General features: G+C 48.1%; 1 protein-coding gene across 3 annotated transcripts; it reads right to left on the reverse strand.

Moving 5' to 3' along the window:
* Positions 1–77: 77 nt before the first annotated feature.
* On the reverse strand, positions 78–20,322 carry SLC43A3 (solute carrier family 43 member 3). 3 transcript variants are annotated; one of them, XM_032152909.2, is made up of 13 exons: positions 20,268–20,322; positions 19,193–19,595; positions 18,745–18,874; positions 17,183–17,229; positions 14,489–14,565; positions 14,164–14,256; positions 10,949–11,088; positions 9,772–9,869; positions 8,120–8,293; positions 7,802–7,918; positions 3,125–3,311; positions 2,364–2,487; positions 78–1,049 (listed from the first exon to the last, which is right to left on the reverse strand). In XM_032152909.2, the coding sequence occupies exons 2-13, from the start codon at positions 19,374–19,376 to the stop codon at positions 945–947; spliced, it is 1,476 nt and encodes a 491-aa protein (XP_032008800.1). In that variant the 5' UTR covers positions 19,377–19,595; positions 20,268–20,322; the 3' UTR covers positions 78–944. The 3 variants fall into 3 exon arrangements, with proteins under 3 accessions (XP_032008800.1, XP_058294678.1, XP_058294679.1); XM_058438695.1 differs by having other exon boundaries at positions 18,745–18,913; XM_058438696.1 differs by lacking the exon at positions 20,268–20,322 and adding an exon at positions 20,092–20,122 and having other exon boundaries at positions 18,745–18,913.
* Positions 20,323–21,642: the final 1,320 nt, after the last annotated feature.

Below are 21,642 nucleotides of genomic sequence, written 5' to 3' on the forward strand. Positions count from 1 at the left end.
ACACATACACACAAACACACACACACACACACAGCCCAGGCCCAAAGCCTAGAGAGATGGAAACAGTAGTTGCCTTAGACACAGAAGCTTTATTTTTCTATAAAATTATTCCCCAGAGAAATTTTCTTTTAAATGCCCAAAGTAAATAACTTATATCCCTTCTTGAAGAGGAAAACATCCCCAAAGATGGTTTGTCAGAAATCCTTCGGTCAAGCAGGTCAGCTGGCTCCCATGGCCCTTGGGGTGGCCTGACTCTGTCACTGTTCCTAAAACCTTCTAGGACATCTGCTCCAGGAAGAACCTTCAACACCAAAACTCATCTCAATTTTACAGATGGGAAAAGTGATTCTGAGACCAGACCAGGGTCAGGCCAAGGTCATCCAGCATCAGTGGCTGGGCTGAGACTGGGCCCAGGGAACCCTGCCTGCTCCGCTTTTTCCCAGAGCTGTGAGTTCTCTCGCCAAGGCTGCACTCTTGAGGGAGAGCTAGGAAGCATAGCTGAGGCCATGATAACCTCACTCTTCACCTGAAAATTTAACCCGTGGCAGAGGATCCAGGCACACATAGGCTTCGGAGCCAAACAGGCCTAAAGAAATAGTTGACACACTTCCTCTCCCATGTCATCTCCCCTGGAGTCAAGGGTCTGCCAAGGCTAACTGCAAGGAGACACTCCTGTTTTGAAATAAAGAAGTTCCACATGCCTTTGCTTTGAGTCTCTGTGATATCAATCTGCTTGGCAACTGAGATTCTTTTCTTGCTGCTCAGACGTCCTTGTTAACAGTTAAATATGTCTTTATTTTGTGTGCGTGCGTGTGTGTGTGTGTGTTTTGTTTCTTTTTTTTTTTTTTGCTGGGATAGGCAAAGTCTTTTGGGACACGAGGTCCTCAAAGGTGGAGGAAGATGAACAAAACCATCCTCAGGGCTGAAAAGTGAGGGCTTCTGAACTATGCAATTGCAGAGGGACTTTCTTTCCAAGTGCGGCATTCCCGACATACCAGAAAAGGGTGGACGAATGTCAGAAGAATGGCAAGCATGAACATCACGTTCACCTGCAGGGAGAGCAGAAGTGAGGTAAAATCCAGGAATTCTGAACAACAGAACTGTTGCTCAGTGAAGCAAGCACTGGTCCATTCCATGACCAATGAAGCGACCAGAAGTCTACAGAGTTTATATTCTACTTTTCACCCAGACACTATGGTGCCCTGGAGGAAGGACTTTCAGTTACTTTTCATTCTGCACTATGGGGTGGGGTAGAGGAGGAATATCAAGCCCATTTCACAGATAAAGAAACAGAGGCCTAGCGAGCATTCAGTGACATGTTCAAGGTCACACGGGAAGCTGGTAGAGGCACCAGCTAGAATACACATCTGATTACTAGGTCACCTGATATCACAATCAAGTCATTCGCCTCAGATTTCAAGTTTACTCTTTTGGCCATGCACAGTGGTTCACGCCTGTAATCACAGCATTTTGGAAGGCAGAGGCGGGTGGATCGCTTGAGGCCAAGAATTCAAAACCGGTCCAGGCAACATAGCGAAACCCCAGTGTCTATCAAAAAAATCAAAATTAAATTAAATTAAAATAAAATAAAATAAAATACAATAAAATAAGCTGGGCATGGTGGCACATGCCTGTAGTGTCAGCTACTCAGGAGGCTGAAATGAGAGGATCGCCTGAGCCCAGGAGATCGAGGCTGCAGTGAGCCGAGATTGTGCCACTGCACTCCAGCCTGGATGACAGAGCAAGACCATGTCTCCAAAACAAAAACAAAAACATTTAGTCTTTCTTTTCTCCAAGTGATGGATTTAAACTCCTATTCTATGATTTGCTGCTTTAAAAATAAAAAAGGAGGCAAATAGAGCTGTGCAGTGGTCAAAACACAGAATTCAAAGTTGACTTTTGCTCCTTAGCCGGTGCCTCTGAACACATAAGTAACCTCTTTGAGCCTCAGTTTCTGCAAAGAGCAGGAGAGTCATGCCCACCTCCTAGAGCAGGACCTCAGAGCATCCCTCCAGGTGTAAGGACAGAGAGGTGACAGCACAGAGCTCCTGTCCCTGGGGCCAACTGTGGAAACCCTGCGTGGGCCTAGGGGAGAGGCCAGGGTGGGCCTGCACTCACCACAAGCAGGAAACACCTTTGAGGTCTCAGGATTTTGCTTGAAGTTTTGTGAGAATTTCCCACCCTGCTCCAGAATGTCTGTTTCCCCCCACACACAAATACTTTTGCCCCAAATACTTGAATAACACAGACCCTTTGGGAAGCTGCGTCATGCTACATACCCAAGCCATCACAGCCAGATTTGGGGCAGCCAAGGCCTAAGGCCAAGGCCTCCTGCCAGAGATGCCCATCTTCCCAGTACTCACGTAAAATGGGTCATTCTGAAGGGGGCCTTTGATGAGGGTGAAGATGGGGAACTGGAGCAGAGACACCACAGCCGACAAGGCCATCACCAGCCCAAAGAGCTTGCCGAAGTGCTCCGAAGGGAAACTGGGGAGAGGAACCAGAGGGGTTCCAGTGAGCTTCAGGGACCCTCCCTCCACGCAGGAGCCTGGCCTCTGAGGGCTCTGTCGGCCACTTGTCCCCAGCTCCCCTGTCCTAGGCCTGCCCTCCAACCACACCTGTCTGGCCTTTCCCTCTTCACCTCTGCTCAGACATTTGACCCACAGAACCCAGAGAAGGCACATGCGGGGCCCTGGACAAACAGACAGGACCCTCATGCAGGCTGCACCAAGGAAGAAAAGACAGGCACGTAAATGGATGGTATGCCAGACAATGCACGCACTAGCAAAGGAAGTAAGACTAGAGTACTAAGGACACAAAGAAGGGAAGACACTTTTCCATCTCTTCCCTGGAGAACTGGAACAGAAGTGGGCCTCAGAGGATGAATACGAGTTCACCAGGTAGAAAACAGAGGGAGAGGGCCCCGCAGATGTAAAGGCTCAAGTGCATGAATGTTCTATCCTTCCCACCACCTCTGGTCTCACCCCCTCCACACCTGCCCCCAAACCCAGTCTCCCGTACCTGACTGCCTCCAGGCCCAGCCTCACATCCCAATTTCTTTACCTCCAGCTTCTCTTTGCCCCAGTGTGTCCCTCTCCACAGAGCCCGCCCCAAGGCCACTTACGCAAGGGTGAGGAAGGCCGCGTTGCTCCCATAGAGGAAGGAGCGGCTGATCACTTGCAGGATGAAGGTGAGGTACTGGAGAGGGAGGACGGGCACTGAGGCACAGAGGGCGAAGCCCAGGCACAGCAGGGATGTCAGGGCCAGCGAAGGCACCGTTGAGCAGAGGGCCACCGCCAAAGTGGAGGAACCTGGGCGAACAGAGAGGAAAAAGAGGCTCTCTGTAGGCCAACCCAACAGAAGTCAGGGAAGGGCCAAGGAAGATTGGCAAAAGGGGAGGAGCCACTATCCATCCACTGTCCCAACAGAAACCTGGGAGTCATCCTCGAATCCTTTCCCCACATGCCCCACCTCAAATTCATCAATAATGCTGACCATTCACCTCCTACATATCATTCAAATGCGCCCACTCCTGTCCAACCCCACTGACTCGTCCTAGCTCTAAACCACCATTAACTCAGTCATGGCTTACTGCAATGCCCTCCTGACAGGCTACACATCTGCCCCTCCCCGCCCTGAACGTGTAGCCAGATCCTCTTTGTAACACTACTGGTAATAGCAAAAGACTGGAAACAATCCAAATAGCCATCAGCACAAGAATGCTGCGGCAACTACGCTGCAGCCATGTAATGGAGACCCAGGCAGTGGTTAAAAGGCATGAGAGGTCCCTGCTACAGAGCACCCTCAGGATAGTTACATTAAAAAAAAAAAAAAAAAAAAAAACCCTGCAGAATAGTGTATACAGTATACTACCTTTTATCTAAAAGAGAGGGAAATGTATTGATATCATTTGGCTGTGTCCCCACCCAAATCTCATGTTGAATTGTATCTCCCAGAATTCCCACATATTGTGGGTGGGACCAGTGGGGGAGAGTAACTGAATCATGGGGGCCAGTCTTTCCCACACTATTCTTGTGATAGTGAATAAATCTCACGAGATCTGATAGGTTTATCAGGGGTTTCCACTTTTGATTCTTCCTCATTTTTCTCTTGCCACCACCATGTAAGAAGTGCCTTTCACCTCCTGCCATGATTCTGAGGCCTCCCCAGCCATGTGGAACTGTAAGTCCAATTAAACCTCTTTTTCTTCCCAGTCTCAGATAAGTCTTTATCAGCAGCATGAAAACAGACTAATACATGTATATACACCTACACAATGTTTATATTTAAAAAAATAAAAATAGTTACCTAAAGAAGAGGAAAAGGGGTACAAGAAACAGAGAGGGAAACGAAACTTCTTTGAATATATCCTGTTTCACAGTTTTAGCTTTGGGAAAATGTAAATGTCTGATATTGTTGTAAATGTCTGAAATGTTGTACAAATAAAATTAAATAATAATAGGAAGAAAACAAGTAAAACAATCTTTAAAAATCAGAAACAAAATAAAATGAAACCAATGAACATAACTCTATACCAAGTTGGTGACCCTTAAAATCAGTAATTTGGCCCAGTGTGGTGGCTCACACCTACAATCCCAACACTTTGGGAGGCCAGGGCAAGAGGATTGCTTGAGCCCAGGAGTCAGACATCAGCCTGGGCAACAAAGACCCTTCCTCTACAAAAAAAAAAAAAAAATTATTTTAAATTAGCCAGACATGGTAGTGCATGCCTGTAGTCCAAGCTACTTGGGAGGCTGAAGGGAGAGGATTGCTTGAGCCCAGGTTGAGGTTGAGGCTGCAGTGAGCCATGATCGTACCACTGTACTCCAGCTTGGGCAACAGAGTGAGACCTCATCCCTAAAAATAAAAAAGAAAATATGGCAATTTGACTGTACATCTCCAATGGGATATACCCTAAGGATGAGAAAGGAATAAGGAAGGACAGAAAAAAGGAAACAAAGAAGTAGCAATTGTATTGTTATCAAGTAACATCGATATTGCTAAAACCAGTAATTATATTTAAAATACTATATATGTGTTTGTACATTTATATATGCATATGTTAGGAACCAAGATTATCAGAGGAAGAGAAAGGGCTACAAATGTAAAATCAAGGAAATAAAAATTTGACTAAAAATATCAGTATTAAGTATTTATATTTTTCTTATAAAAAATTATATATATGTTAACTCTATCCAAAACCCAAAAGCAGTGACAACCCAGGAGCAATAAGAAACCTCAGCATCCAGACTTAGTCTCTAAATACCATTTCCAATTAAAGAAACCCAGGGCTAGCTGGGAAAAAATGACAATTTCAGGTCTGGGGCAGGAAACACAACTAGTGAAATGGACCTGAACATTTAGTTGCGCTAGAAAGTAAGGAAACTGTCTAGAAATAATGTGATTTCATCTAAAAGACAAAGATTCTGGGTTGGTAAAGTTTTCAATGGACAAAGGTGAGACAATTTGAGCATCAAGAAGAATCATGACAGAACAGATTGAAACATGTCAAATATATTTTAAAATGAAATTTTATAAAAGAAACAATTAGTAGCCATCCCTGGAGGTCACTAGGGCACCAACTCATATTTCGAACTGGTAAATAAACGTGTAAACCAAGCACTTATTTCTAGGTAACAAAATAGTAAGGAATGTTTTTCTTTCTAGAAGAATTCTAGTGATTAAAAGCAGAAGATAGAAATAGAAAATCATCCTTTTGGCCAGGGGCAGTGGCTGTAATCCCAGCACTTTGGGAGGCCGAGGTGAGTGGATCACCTGAGGTCAAGGGTTTGAGACCAGCCTGGCCAACACGGTGAAACCCCATCTCTACTAAAAATACAAAAATTAGCCAGCTAGTGGGCGCCTGTAATGCCAGCTACTCGGGATGCTGAGGCAGGAGAATCGCTTGAACCTGGGAGGCGGAGGTTGCAGTAGGCTGAGATTACGCCACTGCACTCAAGCCTAGGCAACAGAGTGAGACTCTGTCTCAAAAAAAAAAAAAAAGAAAGAAAGAAAAGAAAATCATCCTTTTGCGATCCTAATAAAATAATGGGCCTAAGCATTGATCATTAATGGCTCCTAAAATCACTAAGTATATGGTTGATGGGAAACTTTATAGTGGATGGTTGAGACTCGCAATGTCTAAACCAGTTGATCAATCTTAACATCGTAACAAGACAACAGACACCACGGGCTGCTGACGGGAGACCAGAGGAAACCCATAGCTCTACCGCTGAGTTATTCATGGCAAAAAAAAAAAAAAAAATTAAACTGTGTTTCCTCCAAGCTTCTAATCCTGCTGTTTACAGGAAATACCCAAGGAAAGGAATACTTTTAAATGACACATTAAAACAACGCCAAATCCAAAATATGGGAAAATGACCCAGTTTCTTCAACAAATAAACAAGAAAAGGTAGGGGGGAGGACTGTTCTAGATTTTAAAAACTATAGAAGACACAGCAACCAAATACACTGCATGGACCAGGCATGGATCCTAATTTGAACAAACCAACTGTAAAAAGATGTATTTGAAATGACTGGAGGAATTTGAACAGTGACTGCACAGTAGATGATATGAAGAAATTATTGTTATTTTTTAGGTGTGATCATAACTTTATGGTTTAAGTAAAAGAGGCCTTATTTGTTAGAGACACATTTACGGGTATAGAGAAATATTTACGGATGAAATGATACAATGTCTGAGATTTGCTTTGAAAACTCTAGCAGGTGTGGGAGAAGCAGGTGCATGGGTGGGGGAAGGGATAGATGAAATAAGTATGCAAAATGTTAGTCTACTTTTGTCCCTCCTGACCCAGCAGGTTAAAATACCTGAGCATACTCTACTCCTCCAACCAGGTCCAAGGATCAGGCCAAAACTCCCTGATGTGGTAAACAGCCTGACCCCTTCTTACCTCTCTCTCTCCAGCCGCTTTCCTAAGACTCCCCAGTGCTCTGTGCCCTAGCCAGCCCCACTCATCTGCCCAGATTCCTCAATGTTTCACTCTCTCATTCACCATTTTGACCCCTCTGTGCTCCTGGGCCACTCTCCAAGGCCCCACCTCTTCATCTCCTCCCTCCTTACTCATACTTCAGGTCTGGGCTTAGATGCCATTTCCTTCAGGAAGCCTTCCCTGACACCAATCCTATCCTCACCTAGAACAGATTATGTGCCCTTCTTTGTGCCCCCCATGGCCCCCTGTGGGTTTGCTTCATGGATTATAGCCTGACTACCTGCCTTTCTCCACCTTCTAGACTGAGAATACCTTGAGAAAAAGAACACATCTATCTTGTCTGTCGTTGAATCCCTGGTGTCTGGCACCATGGCTGACACATAACTATCACTCAGTGACTAGTGTTTTAATGAATGAATGAGTGCAACTAGACAGGGTTAAGAACAAAAGAGAATACCAGGCATGGTGCTTCACGCCTGTCATCCCAGCACTTTGGGAGGCTGAGGTGGGCAGATCACCTGAGGTCAGGAGTTCAAGACCAGCCTGACATGGTGAAACCCCGTCTCTACTAAAAAGACAAAAATTAGTGGGGGATGGTGGCACACGCCTGTAATCCCAGCTACTTGGGAGGCTGAGGCAGGAGAATCTCTTGAACCCAGGAGGTGCAGGCTGCAATGATCTGAGATCACACCACTGCACTCCAGCCTGGGCAACAGAGTAAGACTCTATCTCAAAAAAAAAAAAAAAAAAGGCAAAAAAAAAAAAAAGAGAGAGAGAGAAGATGTCATGGGGTAAATGAAGACCTCCCTTCCTGGTTCCCTGACCAGCCCCTGCCCTCCCCCGCATCTCACCTGTCTTTCTTGCTTCCTTCTGGTACTTCTGTTTAAGCCGGTCCATGAGCAGGCCATTCCAGGGGGCACACAGCACTCCGAACTGAGTGAAGGCAAAGGCATTTGTGTAGGTGCTGACTGCACAGGGAAGAGAAAGGTTGGTTGATGAGAAGTTTCCAAAACTCCCTTCCAGGCAGGGACTCTCCCACCTTACCCTTGTCTGCACGTCCCTCCTCCCCACACCATCAGACCCTCCTCTGGTGTGTACAGCCCCGCTGGGAGGCTCTGTGTTCCCAGCTGGGACATGCAGATGGGCTACCTCCCAGCCCCACCACATACCTCGTGCCATGTCCCCACCGGCCATGTTGGTCAGCAAGGAGTTGAGAGTGCCAATGAAGAGGTAGTGCCACAACTGTATCACAGACAGCCACACCAGGTGCCAGGCAAAGCGCCGAGAGAAAGCGTAGCTCCAGAAGGAACGGAGTTCCTGCTTCTGCCCTGCCCCTGGGGTCTCTAATGGGGAAAGGAGGATCTGGGCGTGAATTACGAGGAAAGTGGACAGGTAGGATAGGGAGTGTCGAGGCTTCAGTGGAACATTTCAGGTCCGGGCCCACCTTCTACCCTTGGCTCCCAGAACCCAGAACTCACCCTGCGTGCTCTGCGCCTGCCTCGGACTCACACATCCCCACCTCCCTGCTTTGTCATGCTGGCCCTACCACCTTGAATGACCCTCTGTGTTCTTCTCTGTCTATTGAAATCCGATCTGTCTCTCACAGCCTGGTCAATGACACTTCTTGCAGTAATACCTTCCTGATCTTTCTCAGCCAGAAAGGTGAAAGGAACGACAAGGAGAGGAGAAAGTCAGAAGGGAGAGGAGAATGAGTGTGGATACTCTGTTCTAACCTGCTCCTCGGCACCTCCCTTTCTTCTGGTACCAGTATCCTGAGTTTCCTTGGGAAATCTTCCTCTACCCTAATCTTCATGGTCCAGATGGGACCGTGAATTCAGTGTTCTGTTCCTCTCTCAAGGTTAACCGGTGAGATGGTTTCTCCTAACAAGGCAGACCGGCCATGAGTTTAGATTAGGACAGACCTAATCTAAAATAGGTCCTACACCCTGGCAAGTTCAATTTCCTCCCTTGATTTTGGAAGCTTCCCAGAACCCTATTCTTCTTTCTTTAAAATAAACAAATAAATACATGTTTTGGATCCAATTGTCAGATGGTAAAAATAAAAACAAAAAAATCAATTTTATTCTGTATATTTAAGATATACAATATGAGGTCATAGGACACATATAGCTACTAAGATGGTTACTACAGTGAAGCAAATTAACATATCCATCATCTCACATTTCTACCTGTTTTGTGGCAAGAGCAGTTAAAATCTACTTGTTTAGGAAAGTCCCAAACACAATGCAGTTTGATGACCTACAGTCTTCATGCTGTGCATTAGATCTCTAGGCCTGTTCATCCTGCTCATCTGCTCCTTTATGTCCTTCGACCTGCATCTCCCATCTCCTCTCCCACCCTGTTCTTATTTCTACTGTAGCTAGCTGTGGTTTGTGATGTGTGTAACCAAAGACGCAGAACAGAGAGGAAGGAAAGGAAGCAGTGATAGAGTTGGGACAATAAGAGAGGGTGGACCCAGGAGACCTGGAGAAATAGGGGCACTGCACCAGACTTAGTGCAATGGCATCATAGAAGAAGGCAGAACCGAGGAGTGGGGGGAAGGGAAGGCAACCCATGGAAGGCAGGCTTCAAGGGGTGGGGAAGTGATGGGATGCGAAAGAGAGAAAAAGAGGGACATAAAAGAGACAAAAGTCCTGGACCCTCCATTAAATGAGGGGGTTGGGAAGATGCCTAAGGCCCTTTTTCTGTCCTGCCTTTCCTGATTCCGGGTCCCTAGGGGAGCTCTGGAGGTGAGGGGCCAGGAAAGGCACGAGGAGAGGCCTGGGTCTGGAGGAGAGATGGGTTAGCCAGCAGGGCTCACCTTCCTTTGCTGAAAGGAACTCCTTTGACTGTAGCTCCCTGTTTTCATGCTCAGCTGTTTCCTTCTCTTCCTTCGTGGTGCCATTCCCAGAGCACAGGCTATGGAAACAAAAGCCCCACCAGCAAGGCCAAGGACTGTGAGCTGAACCTGAGACTCAGACTGGAGGGAATAGTATGGTGAATCCCACATTTCACCGCACTTTGGAATCACCTTTTAGCCACCCTGATGCCCAGGTTGCAGACGAGACCAGTTAAATCAGAATGTCTGGAGGTGACAGCCAGGCTTCCTTTTCTAAGATCTCTATGTGAATCTAGTGACTCTAATATGCAGCGAAGTTTAGGAAGCATGAAAAGAGTAGGGCAGGTCCAGGTTCAAATCCCAGCTCTGCCTCTTCCTAGCAACAGAAAGATGGCTCAGACTTAACCCTTCTGAGCCTCATTTTTTTCATTTAGAAGATGGAGATAAGGATATCTCAGAGGATTATTGTGAGGATGAAATCAGAGAGCACATGGGGTCTGACAATTAGTAAGTGAGCAGCAAAGGAACGCCCTTCCTCTACTCCTTGTGGCAACTGACTGCAAAAATGATCACATTTCTTCACCTCCTCTGTATTTCCCCCCATTTGAATGAGACTTTGCAGCTCTATTTCCCCATGCCCTGAATCTGGGCCAGCCTTGTGAACTGCTTCAACCAAAAGAATGCAGCAGAAGTGGCTGTGCCAATTCCAAGCCTAAACCTCAAGAACACTTGTGCATTTCTGCACTCTTTCAGAACCCTGAAATCACGGTGTGAATGAGCCCACGCTGGCTTGCTGGAGGATGACAGCCACGTGACCCAGGCACCCCTGTCACTCCAAACCTATGTGAGTGAGGCCATCCTAGCATAGCCAGCCCCCATGTAATCCTCCACATGATCAGATGCATGAATGAGTCCTGTCAAAATCATCTACATCTGGCCCTGATCAGTGGAACTAGCCAGCTACCCACAGACTTGTGAAAAATAATAAATGCTTAACGTTTTAGGCTGCTGAGTTTTGAGATAGTTTGTTATGCAGCAATAGCTAACAGATGCACTGCTCCAGTCCTCCTCCTTTCCTGTGACAGGTTTGCTTTGCCCTGTCCATCCCACCCTAGGGCCCATGAGGGGCTCTGGCCCACGATCACCAGATAGTCCTTACCCATAGCTGTAGTTGGGGGGCAGTGGGTATGGGATGTGCCCCCGGGGCATCAGGAGGAAAGTGCGTGCTACATGCCAGGTACTGCAGACAGAGAGGAAGATGAAGGAGGCCCTGAGGCTGATGCCTTTTTCATAAAGAAGCTGCAGAAGGAGGAGGAAAAAGTCAGTGTCACACCCACATTCGCAGCAGCACTATTCGCAATAGCCAAAGGATGGAAGCAAACTAAGGGTCCATCAGCAGATGAACAGCTAAACCTAATGTGATCTATACACACAATGGAATATTATTCAGCCTTAAAAAAGGAAGGAGGCCACCATGCTGGCTCATACCTACAATCCCAGCACCTTGGGAGGCAGGAGGATCACTTGAGCCCAGTTGAAGACCAGCCTCGACAACATAGTGAGACCATCACCCCTTCTCTACAAAATTTTTATTTAATTAGCTGGGTGTGGTGGCATACACCTGTAGTCCCAGCTACTCAGCAGGCTGAGTGGGAGGATTTCTTGAGCCCAGAAGTTTGAGGCTGCAGTGAGTCATGATTGGGCCACTGCACCCCAGCCTGGACAATGAAACATAGCCTTGCCTCAAAAAAAAAAAAAAAAAAGGAAAGAAATTCTGATACACACTACAACATGGATGAATTTTAAGAGCACTATGCAGGGCCGACCTCAGTGGCTCCTGCCTGTAATTCTAGTGCTTTAGAAGACCAAGACAAGAGGATTGCTTGAGTCCAGGAGCTTGAGACCAGCCTGGGAAACAGCAAGACCTCATCTCTACTAAAAATAAATAAACAAATTAGCTGGGCGTGGTGGTGCATGCCTGTAATTCCAGCTACTCGGGAGGCTGAGGTGAGAGAATATGATTACATGATTACATGCCTGTAATCCCAGTACTTTGGGAGGCTGAGGCAAGCAGATCACTTGAGGCCAGGAATTCCAGACCAGCCTGGCCAACATGGTGAAACCCCGTCTCTACTGAAAATACAAAAATTAGTGGGGCATGGTGGCATGCACCTATAATCCCAGTTACTCGGGTGGTTGAGGCAGGAGAATCGCTTGAACCTGGGAGGCGGAGGTTGCAGTGAGCCAAGATCCTGCCACCGCACTCCAGCCTCGGCAACAGAGCGAGACTCTGTCTCGAAAAAAAAAAAAAAAAAAAAAGGTTAAGATAGTAAATTTTATGTTATATATATTTTATTGCACACAAAAACATCAGCAGAAGAGGCAGGGGCTGGAACCCTGTTTTCTAAGGAGTCCTAGTACAAGCCATCACCTACCATCCTGTAAGCTGATTAGGGACACCTGGTACACACATGCCCCCACCCCAAGACACACCCGGCAGTAGAGGAGTCCTCATATGACCCATCCCCACAGCCGGTGGAGCCTCCTCATGTGGCTCCCCAGAGATCTTCTAGCCCAGTGCCTTTTTTCCCCCAATGACAGCAAAGGCCTTTTGTTCAAAGAAAATTTTACACAAAAATTCAACTTACAAAACACATCAATGGGGAGCTTGCCAGTCATCTCCCTCTTTATTCTCCTTGGTGACTGGCATGACAACAAAGAGAATCCCTAAGTTCCTCAACAGCTCAGTTTGAAAACCACTGACCCAGCCCAACCTCCTCCCATTTTACAGAGAGTGACGTTGAGGTCCAGAGAGGTGCAGTGAATTGCTCAATGAATTGTCAGAGTAAGCAGCAGCAAAGTCAGATTAAACTAAGAATTCCTGCTCCTGCTCTCTTTCCCCTTCCAACTCTAGAGAGACAGGAGAGAGGCTGGGCATGGTGGCTCATGCTTGTGATTTCAGCACTTTGGGAGGTCAAGGAAGGCGGATTACTTGAGGTCAAGAGTTCAAGACCAGCCTGGCCAACATGGCGAAACCCCGTCTCTACTAAAAATACAAAAATAAGCTCAGTGTGGTGGCACGTCTATAGTCCCAGCTACTCAGGAGGCTGAGGCAGGAGAATTGCTTGAACCCACTAGGCAGAGGTTGCAGTGAGCCAAGATCCCACCAATGCACTCTAGCCTGGGAGACAAAGTGAGACTCCAACTCAAAAAAAAAAAAAAAAAAAAAGAGAGAGAGAGGAAAGAAAGGGAGGCATACCCGGGGAAGGAGGGAGAACCTGGAAAGTGACTCTTATGCCAGGAGTAGAAAGGCTTGAGTACCCCAGGGGCTCAGTCTCTGCATAACCCTCCAAACCTCCAAAGCTTATGGGACTAAGCTAGACTCATGTCTGGGTAGTGACTGCCAGAGATCCTCTTCTCTGCCCCCATAACCCGAAGGCAGTGCCAACTGCCTGTGGCCTAACACTAAGCCCAGAGAGAAGTCCCAGGTTGGGCAGCTTGAGATGCACACTCTTCCCTTCCTTTCACTCAGCCATCTGTGGTGTGCTGGCTTTAGTCCTCCAGCTTGTTGCCTCATAATTGAAGCATGGTTGCCACAACTCCAGCTATCACATCCTCACACCGCACCATTCAAAGAGGAAGACTTTGTTTTTACTCTGCTTTTACCTTCCATCAGGGAAGAAAAGTCCCCTTGAATCTTCTACTATATACACTCCCTTTATCTCATTAAAAAGGACAGGATCATATGCTGACCTCCATCCATCACTAGCAAGGGGTAAACGGATTGCCATGGTTGGCTTTGATCAATCGGGATTCATCCCCTGGGCTAAGCAGGTCACTGCCCAGATAAAACCGTTCGCAATGAATAAGGCAGAATGGTTGCTGATTGACCTCTAATAGCCTTGGCAACAGTTCATCCCCTGATACCCAAACATCAGCCATTGGGACAGCTGGACAAGCCTCTGTGTCTGCCCCTGCTGTACCCACTAGCCACTTGCCACCTTCTTGTCCAAACTAGAAGATCACAGCAGCAAACGCCCCACTCTAAAGGGCCCCCAGCCTCTGCCCAACACTGACCCAAGCACATCATGACCACTGCCACAAAAGCTTGGGCAAGTCTGAAGAAGGGGCTTAGCGGTTACAAGCTCAGGCTCTAGAACCAACAAGCCTGGGTTCAAGTTCCAGTATCATGGCTACTAGCTGCAGAACCTTCAACAAGCTTTTTAACCTAGGAGACTCAAATGCTTCATCTGTAAAATGGGGGTAACAAAGTACCTACCTCACCGAGTTGATGGAGAGAAATAATGCAGGTTCACAAGACAAGCGTCTGACATATACAAGTGCTCAATGAAAGTAGGCTGTTGCTATAGTTACCTTAATAATAAGGAAGACTGCCGAGGAAGAGTCAAATGCTCCATTGTAGAGAGTGATGATGGTCGAACGGTGTTGGCCAAATAGGTTCCCAATCTGGGGGTGATAGGACCAGCCTGGATCACTTATTTATTCATGAAACAGATACTTCGTGAGCACGCAGCATGTGGCAGACCCTCCTTATACCCAAACTCACCCTCCACTGCTAGAGCTCCCACCTCAGCTTGGGCCAACCCCATCTGAGGCAGCCAATTATAGAAAAGGGTCTCTCCTTCCCTCCACCTTCCCTCCACCCCACCAAGTGCCTGGGATTAGGGAAGGCTCCCACCTGCAGGTTGGTGATGAGAAACAGGATTCCCCCAATGGTGAGCATTGGCATGGCTAGGAAGAGCAGCACAGCTGAGCCTGGACCATCAAAAAAGCCAGAGGTAGGGTGGTGTCATAGTGCAACCCAAACATGGAGCCCCAAACTCTGCTCCCACCTGCTCCAAATTCCCAAAAATCCTGGTGTCCAGGCCCCAATTCTAGCCAGCATTCCAGCATCCTTCAAGGGTTTTTAGGATACTGGCCAAGGCTTCCCCAGATATCTCTGTGGAAGTCTTCTGAGCCACCTTCTTCCCAACCAAAGTTGGTCCTCAGTCTGTGGCAGGCCAGGAAGTCTATAGACAGAGGCAGGGCTCTAAGTGAAGCCATCTCTCTCTTCCCTCAGTAAACCACAAGCTGCCTCTCCTTTTCATCCTTGACACTCTAGGAAAAGAGGACCCTGGACTCAGGTCCCTGGCTCAACCCTCTAGCCCATCCCCTAATTAATGGTATTGGCCTTGAGCCTCACTCATCTTATCTGTTTAATGGGAATGACAGTTCCTGCTCTTCCTGCCTCAGGTGCTACAAGAACTGAGTGAGAAAAGGACCATGGTCTTTTCTTTGTTCATTAAACTCTGAGCACTTCCTTGGTGCCAGGCATTGTGCTTGGCACTGGAAATGCAAGATGAATCAGATACTCCTTGCCCTTACATAGACTGGCATGCAAACAAATGGTTATAACAGGCCTGGTAAGTGTGACACCACAGCAGAAAAGCTCAAGAGCTGAGCTAGGGGAACCCTTGACCAATTATTCCTCCCCAAACCAGACTTCTGCCCACCATTATTCTGGCCACAACCTATGCCTGTCCTATTATTTGCTAAAATGTTTTAAGTTGACTCACTTTTATCCAAAAAATATCTATTTTTAAAGGACACTTTATATCACTACTATAGATGAAAACACTGGCATTGCTTGTCATGAATAGAAAGTAACTGTCAAAATAAATACAATGAAAGGAAAACAATGTTATTCAATTGTAGCTGGACGCATTTGCCCTTAGAATGTTCAACGCCTAAGACCTGCTCTTCCCATCAGTGTTAAAATCACACTGGCCCCACATCAAGACATTCTTTCATGAAATCAGAAGGACTAAAAGAAAAATAAAAAGGGAATAGCTGTTCTACCAGGTGATTTGATGTTTGTTAGTGTAGTTCATGTAGTATGTGTGTGCCCCTAACATCCTCTTAACTACCGTGCTATACCTTAAGAAGCACTGCCAAGAGCTAATTTTAGAGTATTCACACAATTTGCCATTCAATTTCTGTCTTTATAAAATGTACATCTCTCCTATTGCTAAAGGTTGGAGACTCCTTTCACAATAGAGTCCTTGTGGGCTCAATGCTTTTTTCAAAACTGAAAAGCCCTATGTTATGGAGGAAGAGGAGGACTGTTGCTCAGACGATTTGCAAGCAGGAGTCAAACATTACCCAGCCACCACCTCCACATTCAGTTGCTTAAAAGTCATTTACAGGCTTTTAGAGTAGATGATGCTGGTTTGATAAGGAGAGTGGTTTGAAATAATTGGTTTGAGGTGCTGGGCCATCTCATGAGATCTGTGTGGACAAAGACACTCAGCCTCTGTGTTTGTCCAGCTTGAGTGCAGACAATCTCATGATGCTGTCGGGCTTTAGCATAGCTTACACACACAAGAGTAATGTACTTTCCTTCCTAAGCCAAAAATTGAGCCATGGGTCTGACACTAGGGAGGAACATTGGGAGGTATCTCGTGGCCACCATAACCAAGGCAATGAGAGAAAGAAGAGTGAGGGATCAGGAGGCCTGCACATCAGGCCCACCTCCCACTCACTTTCTCTGTGGCCGTGGACGTGTCTTTGCAAGGGGTCCCTCTGTGGCCTCAGTTTCTCCTCTGTGTAATGGGTGGAAGGGTGGTGGAGAATAAACCAGATTGGAGTTCCAGACTTACAGACTGGTGAAATTTGAAAACAAAGATTTTGAGTACAACAGGGTTGTCAGCTTTTACCCTACTAAGTAAGGATATTTTCAAAATAGTCATTCATATAATCATTTCATTAAAAAGAGAAAGAGAACATTTTAACACATACAAGAAGGATGTAAAGGTTTTTTGTTGTTGTTTCGTTTTTAGGGTTTTTTGTTTGTTTTTTGATAGAGTCTCACTTTGTCACCCAGGCTGGAGTACAGTGGTGTGATCTCAGCTCACTGCAACCTCTGCCTCCTGGGTTCAAGCAGCTCTCCTGCCTCAGCCTCCTGAGTAGCTGGGATTACAGGCATGCACCACCATCCAGCTAATATTTGTATTTTTTTAGTAGAGAAGGGATTTCACCATGTTGGCTGGGCTGGTCTTGAACTCCTGACCTCAGATGATCCACCAGCCTCAGCCTCCCAAAGTGCTGGGATTACAGGAGTGAGCCACTGCGCCTGGCCAGATGTAAAGTTTTGAATAAATTCTACTCTCTGAAGTAATACCTCCATCATCCTTGCTTTTCACATTTTCTCAATAGACTAAACTGTTTTCACATACCAGCAATAGCTCAAGATCCTTCCAGGATTCTTTCAAGCTGCAGATCTCTGAATAACCATGTGGTCTGTATGTCTTGCCTATAGCCCTCTGCTCGCACCTGCCCCAGCCACCAGGTGCCCCTGAGCTTGCATCCCTCCTACCCACCTGACAGCACTCACCTGCAGAGGTGAAGGCTATGATGAGTGTGGCGGTGGTGTAGAAAAATCTGAAACACAGAACAGGAAAAGCAGAATATTGTCAAGGATGGAGAAACCTGGGAGAAAAAACACGATTCTGCTCAGCCAGCCCACAACTGTAGGACTTGACCGCACCCTCAGCCTGGGATGCAACGGGCACTGATGCCTCTGAGCATCAGGCTCAAAACCAGGCACAAGCAGCCGCGATGAGATTGAGATGTGGTCCTGACCTCATGGACAGTGCATTTTGCTCATTCTGAGGCCCAAGGCTAGCATGGGGAGTCTTGGACCATGAGCTCAGCTGACGATGTGATTGGCTTGGGACTTGGCCAGGACAGAATGGGCAAAGCGAAGGTCCTCCCACCTGGAAGCCCCAACAGCCCAACCCCTTGGAGAAAGGGGTTAGTGCCTGGTCTGCAAATCAAGGCCTTGAGTTCTAACTCCTCCTCACTCTGTGACCTTGGGCAAGGCGCTGTCCTTCTCTGGGCCTCAGGAGCCTTTTCTATAAAAAGAAATGATTGGACTGATCTAGCTCAGAGTGCTATGATTTCAGGACTACAGTCCCAAGGTTATAAGGCTCCCTTAGCATCTGGGGGTCTTGTAAGGCATGGAGTAAAAAATTAAAAGCAATATCCTAAGGCTGGAGAAGAGAGAGGGAACAAAGGAAGGGAAAGAAAGGAGAGGTAGCAGGGAGCCAACGACCAAGAAGGACTGAGGTACAGTCATTCTGCATCCAAACGCTTAAATTGTAAGGGACTGGCTTTACTCTCTGGCTATTTCCAGAAAGAAAGGCCCAGCCAGCCCTCCCGTCCCTCTCTCTGACAGCTGATCTCACATGTGCCTCCCTGGGAGCACCTGCTCTGAGCTGTATCAGCCCCCAGCAGGCCGCTGATTATCACTGAGCCTGGCCACAGAGCACGAGATTAGGATGCAGCAACACAGTGTGTGTGAGATCACGTCCCGAACCTTCTGACTCATCTGCACAGGAAACCCCCACAGTCTCCCCTCCAGTCAGAAGGGACCTGAAATTCCACCAGTGGCAATACCAAGGAAAGTTCCTATTAGCTAAGCCCCTAGGGAGTGATTGGCTGTTGGGGTGGGGGGGCAGGCGGTGAGAAGGATGAGGATGAAGCCTGGGCAACCTGGATGTGAGGCTGTGCAGGGGATGAGGACAAGGATCCTCGGGGTAAAGGAAGAGAAGAGCAATTTTAGGTTTTGCTAATTTTGTAACCCTGGCTCCAAGCCAGCCCTTACAGGAAGTCAGCCTGGCCTCCGGCTCAATTCAGCACGTGATAGGGAAGCCACATTTATGCAGAGCAGGGAAAGAGGTTAAGGAAATGGAAGCGGGGCTGTGGTGAAGTGGGCAAGTCTAGAGAGAGTCCCGCTGCCTGGGGCTGTTCCTAACAGCTGCTGGGAGCGAGCTGCAGGTTTGGTACCTGGCAGGGTGGCCGGGCTGTCTGACTCTGGATTTCACTCCAAGCTAGGCTGCTGCCTGAAGGATTCCTCTCACCCACCTTTGCCTGGGCTGGGCCTTTGTGACTTACATGGCTATGAGGCGTGCCACGGTGGTCTTGAACCGGTCAAAGATGTAGCCCGTGGGGAATGTCATGAAGTTGTTCATGAAGGACCCCAGGGTGAAGATGAGTGAGAACCTCTCGTCCTGGGCTTTGCAGTCTGGAGTAGAAAAAATGTCTCCCATGCATCCCAGCCTTCCTGCCAAATGAGCACACAGCCTGGTCTCCCCTCCACCTCGGACAGCTTGTCGGTCGAAAACTTGTCCCTTAAGCTGAGTTTAAATGTGGCTGTCCCTAATTACCCCTCAAGAGCTGATGCCTCCCTCCCAGGCACTTCCCAGATCAAGTGGGGTTAGGGCTGCTGACCCTTCCTCTCATCATAGAAAGAGGGGTGGGCAGGGGGCAGAGTCCTTCCTGCTCCTTGCCACCACCTGGGAGCCAGACTTTACTTCCTTAGAAAAGTCATCCCTGCCCTTACCAGCCTGCCCTGTGGCATTGCCAATCGGCCCAGCATCTGGTCCACACAGGTCCTTAAAGTAATCCTCATTCTTGAAGACAAACACTAGTGAAGGCCAGCCAAAGAGGACGCCAGCAAAGCCCAGGCATTCCAGCAGCCCAGTCAGCAGTGTGGCCACGTGCAGGGGCAGGCCCTGGCCCGCCATGAGCAGAGGTGGAGTGGATCTTCAAATCCCACTTTGTCCTCCTGGACGGATCACCGGCGCTGTAAGCCTGGCGTTTGAGCACTTGGAAAATTCCTCTGGCAAGCCAAGCCCTTCCTTTCCCGTAGCTCTCTGGTTCTGTTTCAGGCCTGGGCAAAAACCAACAGCGGGTGATTCTCTGGATCCTGTAGAATACAGACAGGGGCTGCTGGAAGAGGAGGCCTGCGGGAAAGGGAAAGGTAGACTAGAGTTATTTGTGGGGTGCATTAAGAGGCAGGATGATCATAGCCGCTGGCAGCAAATGTGGGGAATAAATACTCCAATACATCTTCTTAGGCACTGCATTTGAGTAACCACGTGGCAAGTAGAGAGGCAGGTCTTGATGGCCACCTGGAGTCACAGGTGAGATAAACGACTTAACCAATAGCTCCCCGGGAGCAGATGGAGAAGCGGAGCTCCTGCGCTCGAATTCTGAATACCGTCCACTAAAATAATGACGGCAACTCAACCAGGTGCAGAGGCAGGGAGATTTCATACAGAAGACACAAACTCCCGCTACCAAGTTGGTGTTATCTTCAGTTTACTGACAATGAAACAAAAGCTCCCGCGGATTTTAGGAACTTGCCCGAGGTCACAGGGCTAGTTTAGTCACGACGCAGGCCATTCTACTGCCAGAAATACCCCCAACTCCCATGACCCTCGCCTAGGACTCGCAAACCTGGTCCCCGCCGCCCTTCCTCGCATCAACTTCTACCAGGAAAGCCTCCGGGGGCCGCTCCCCGCCAGCCTCCGCACCCCGCTCCAGCCTGCGGCCCGCCCTCCCCGCAGAGGAGCCCGAGGGGCCAGCCCGGGCTCGGCGCCCCATGGCGCCCGAAAGGGGACCCCTCGCCCTACCCGCCTGCTCCGCGCCGGGGCTCTCCGCGCCCTTTCCGCGCGGGCCAGGTTCGCATTCGCGCCTCACGCAGCCCCTCCCAGTCCCCTGCTCGCCTCCGCCCCCTCCTGCCCGCCCGGAAGGGGCTGGGGCAGGCCTCCCATTCTCCATCACTTCCTTCTTCTTTTCCCTTGCTCACAGCCTCCTGGGCCCTTTTTACCTCTCCCTCTTGAAACTTCTCCCTCTAGAACCCCCTATAACCCCAGCGGTGTCTTTCCCTCCCTCCTCGCTGCCTTTCAGCCTCCCAGCCCCCTTGCCTCTGCCTCCCCTAACCAAGTTAGTTGAATGCTGTTACTTGCTCAGGCCCACCTAGGGAAAATGTCACACACTTACAGCACCCAGAGGACACACAGACAGCACATGCGGGCATAGGAACACACACACTCTCTCTATTTGTGCATTTTGCCTTGACCGCTGGGTGGGCAGGGAACATATTTTTCCTATTTGCTCACCAGCTCAACCCTCTCTCCCAGTTTCACACTCCCAGAGCTGCCAAAAAAATCCCAACCACAGAATCAGGGAGCCAAGAACCAGGACTGAGGGCTTTTCAGAAACCATCCCCTGCAAGACTGCCCCGTATTTTCACTCCCAAAGACCCCTTAGATGACTCCCTGCCTCACCCCCGTCCCCCAGGTTCTGAAAGAGCCTTCCCACCAGACTGCATTGATTAACTATTCATTCATTGCCCCATTTTTTATTAATCAAAGACATATATAATTGCCCACTGGAGCTTGTGATCAGCGTGAGGGCTTACTAAGCAGCTGCCTTACTATCCTTCCAGCCCAGAGCACGTGAGCTGACGTCTTCTTTGGCCTGTGTGGCCGTTTCCTTGCCAAAAGCTCAGTTTGGGGGAGAGCTTCTTGCATATTAGATGCAGTCTGCAGACTCCCAACCCCAGCTACCTGGATTCCCTGAGAGCCCAGGAACTCCAGCTATTCCAAGCCCACTCCTCTTTTTTTTAAGAGGAGGAAATAGAGGTTAGGATAGGGGACAGCCAGAACTGAGTATTTTCCAGATCACCACCAAAGCACAAAAGATGAAGTCTGTGACCACCCTAGTGACTTGACTGAATGGAGGAAGGGTGGCTGGGGTCCTGTACCCCAAGCTACTCGCTAGTTATACAACCTGAGGCAAGCTCTTTGGCTGCCCCACCTGTAAGACAAGGACAATAGTACCTTAATTATAGGAATTGTCATAAAAAAGTATGAGATGGGTGTATGAGGTCCCTGCATGGCACAGGTGCTATAAGCAGATTGTAGGGTAGTGGATTTTCTAGTCTGCAGTTTTGTAGACAGAGCCAGAGAAGCAGCTTTGGGGAAGAATTTCAAAGGAACTTAC

This window comes from Hylobates moloch, unplaced genomic scaffold (genome assembly GCF_009828535.3).
Source record: "Hylobates moloch isolate HMO894 unplaced genomic scaffold, HMol_V3 SCAFFOLD_5, whole genome shotgun sequence".
Lineage (NCBI taxonomy): Eukaryota > Metazoa > Chordata > Mammalia > Primates > Hylobatidae > Hylobates > Hylobates moloch.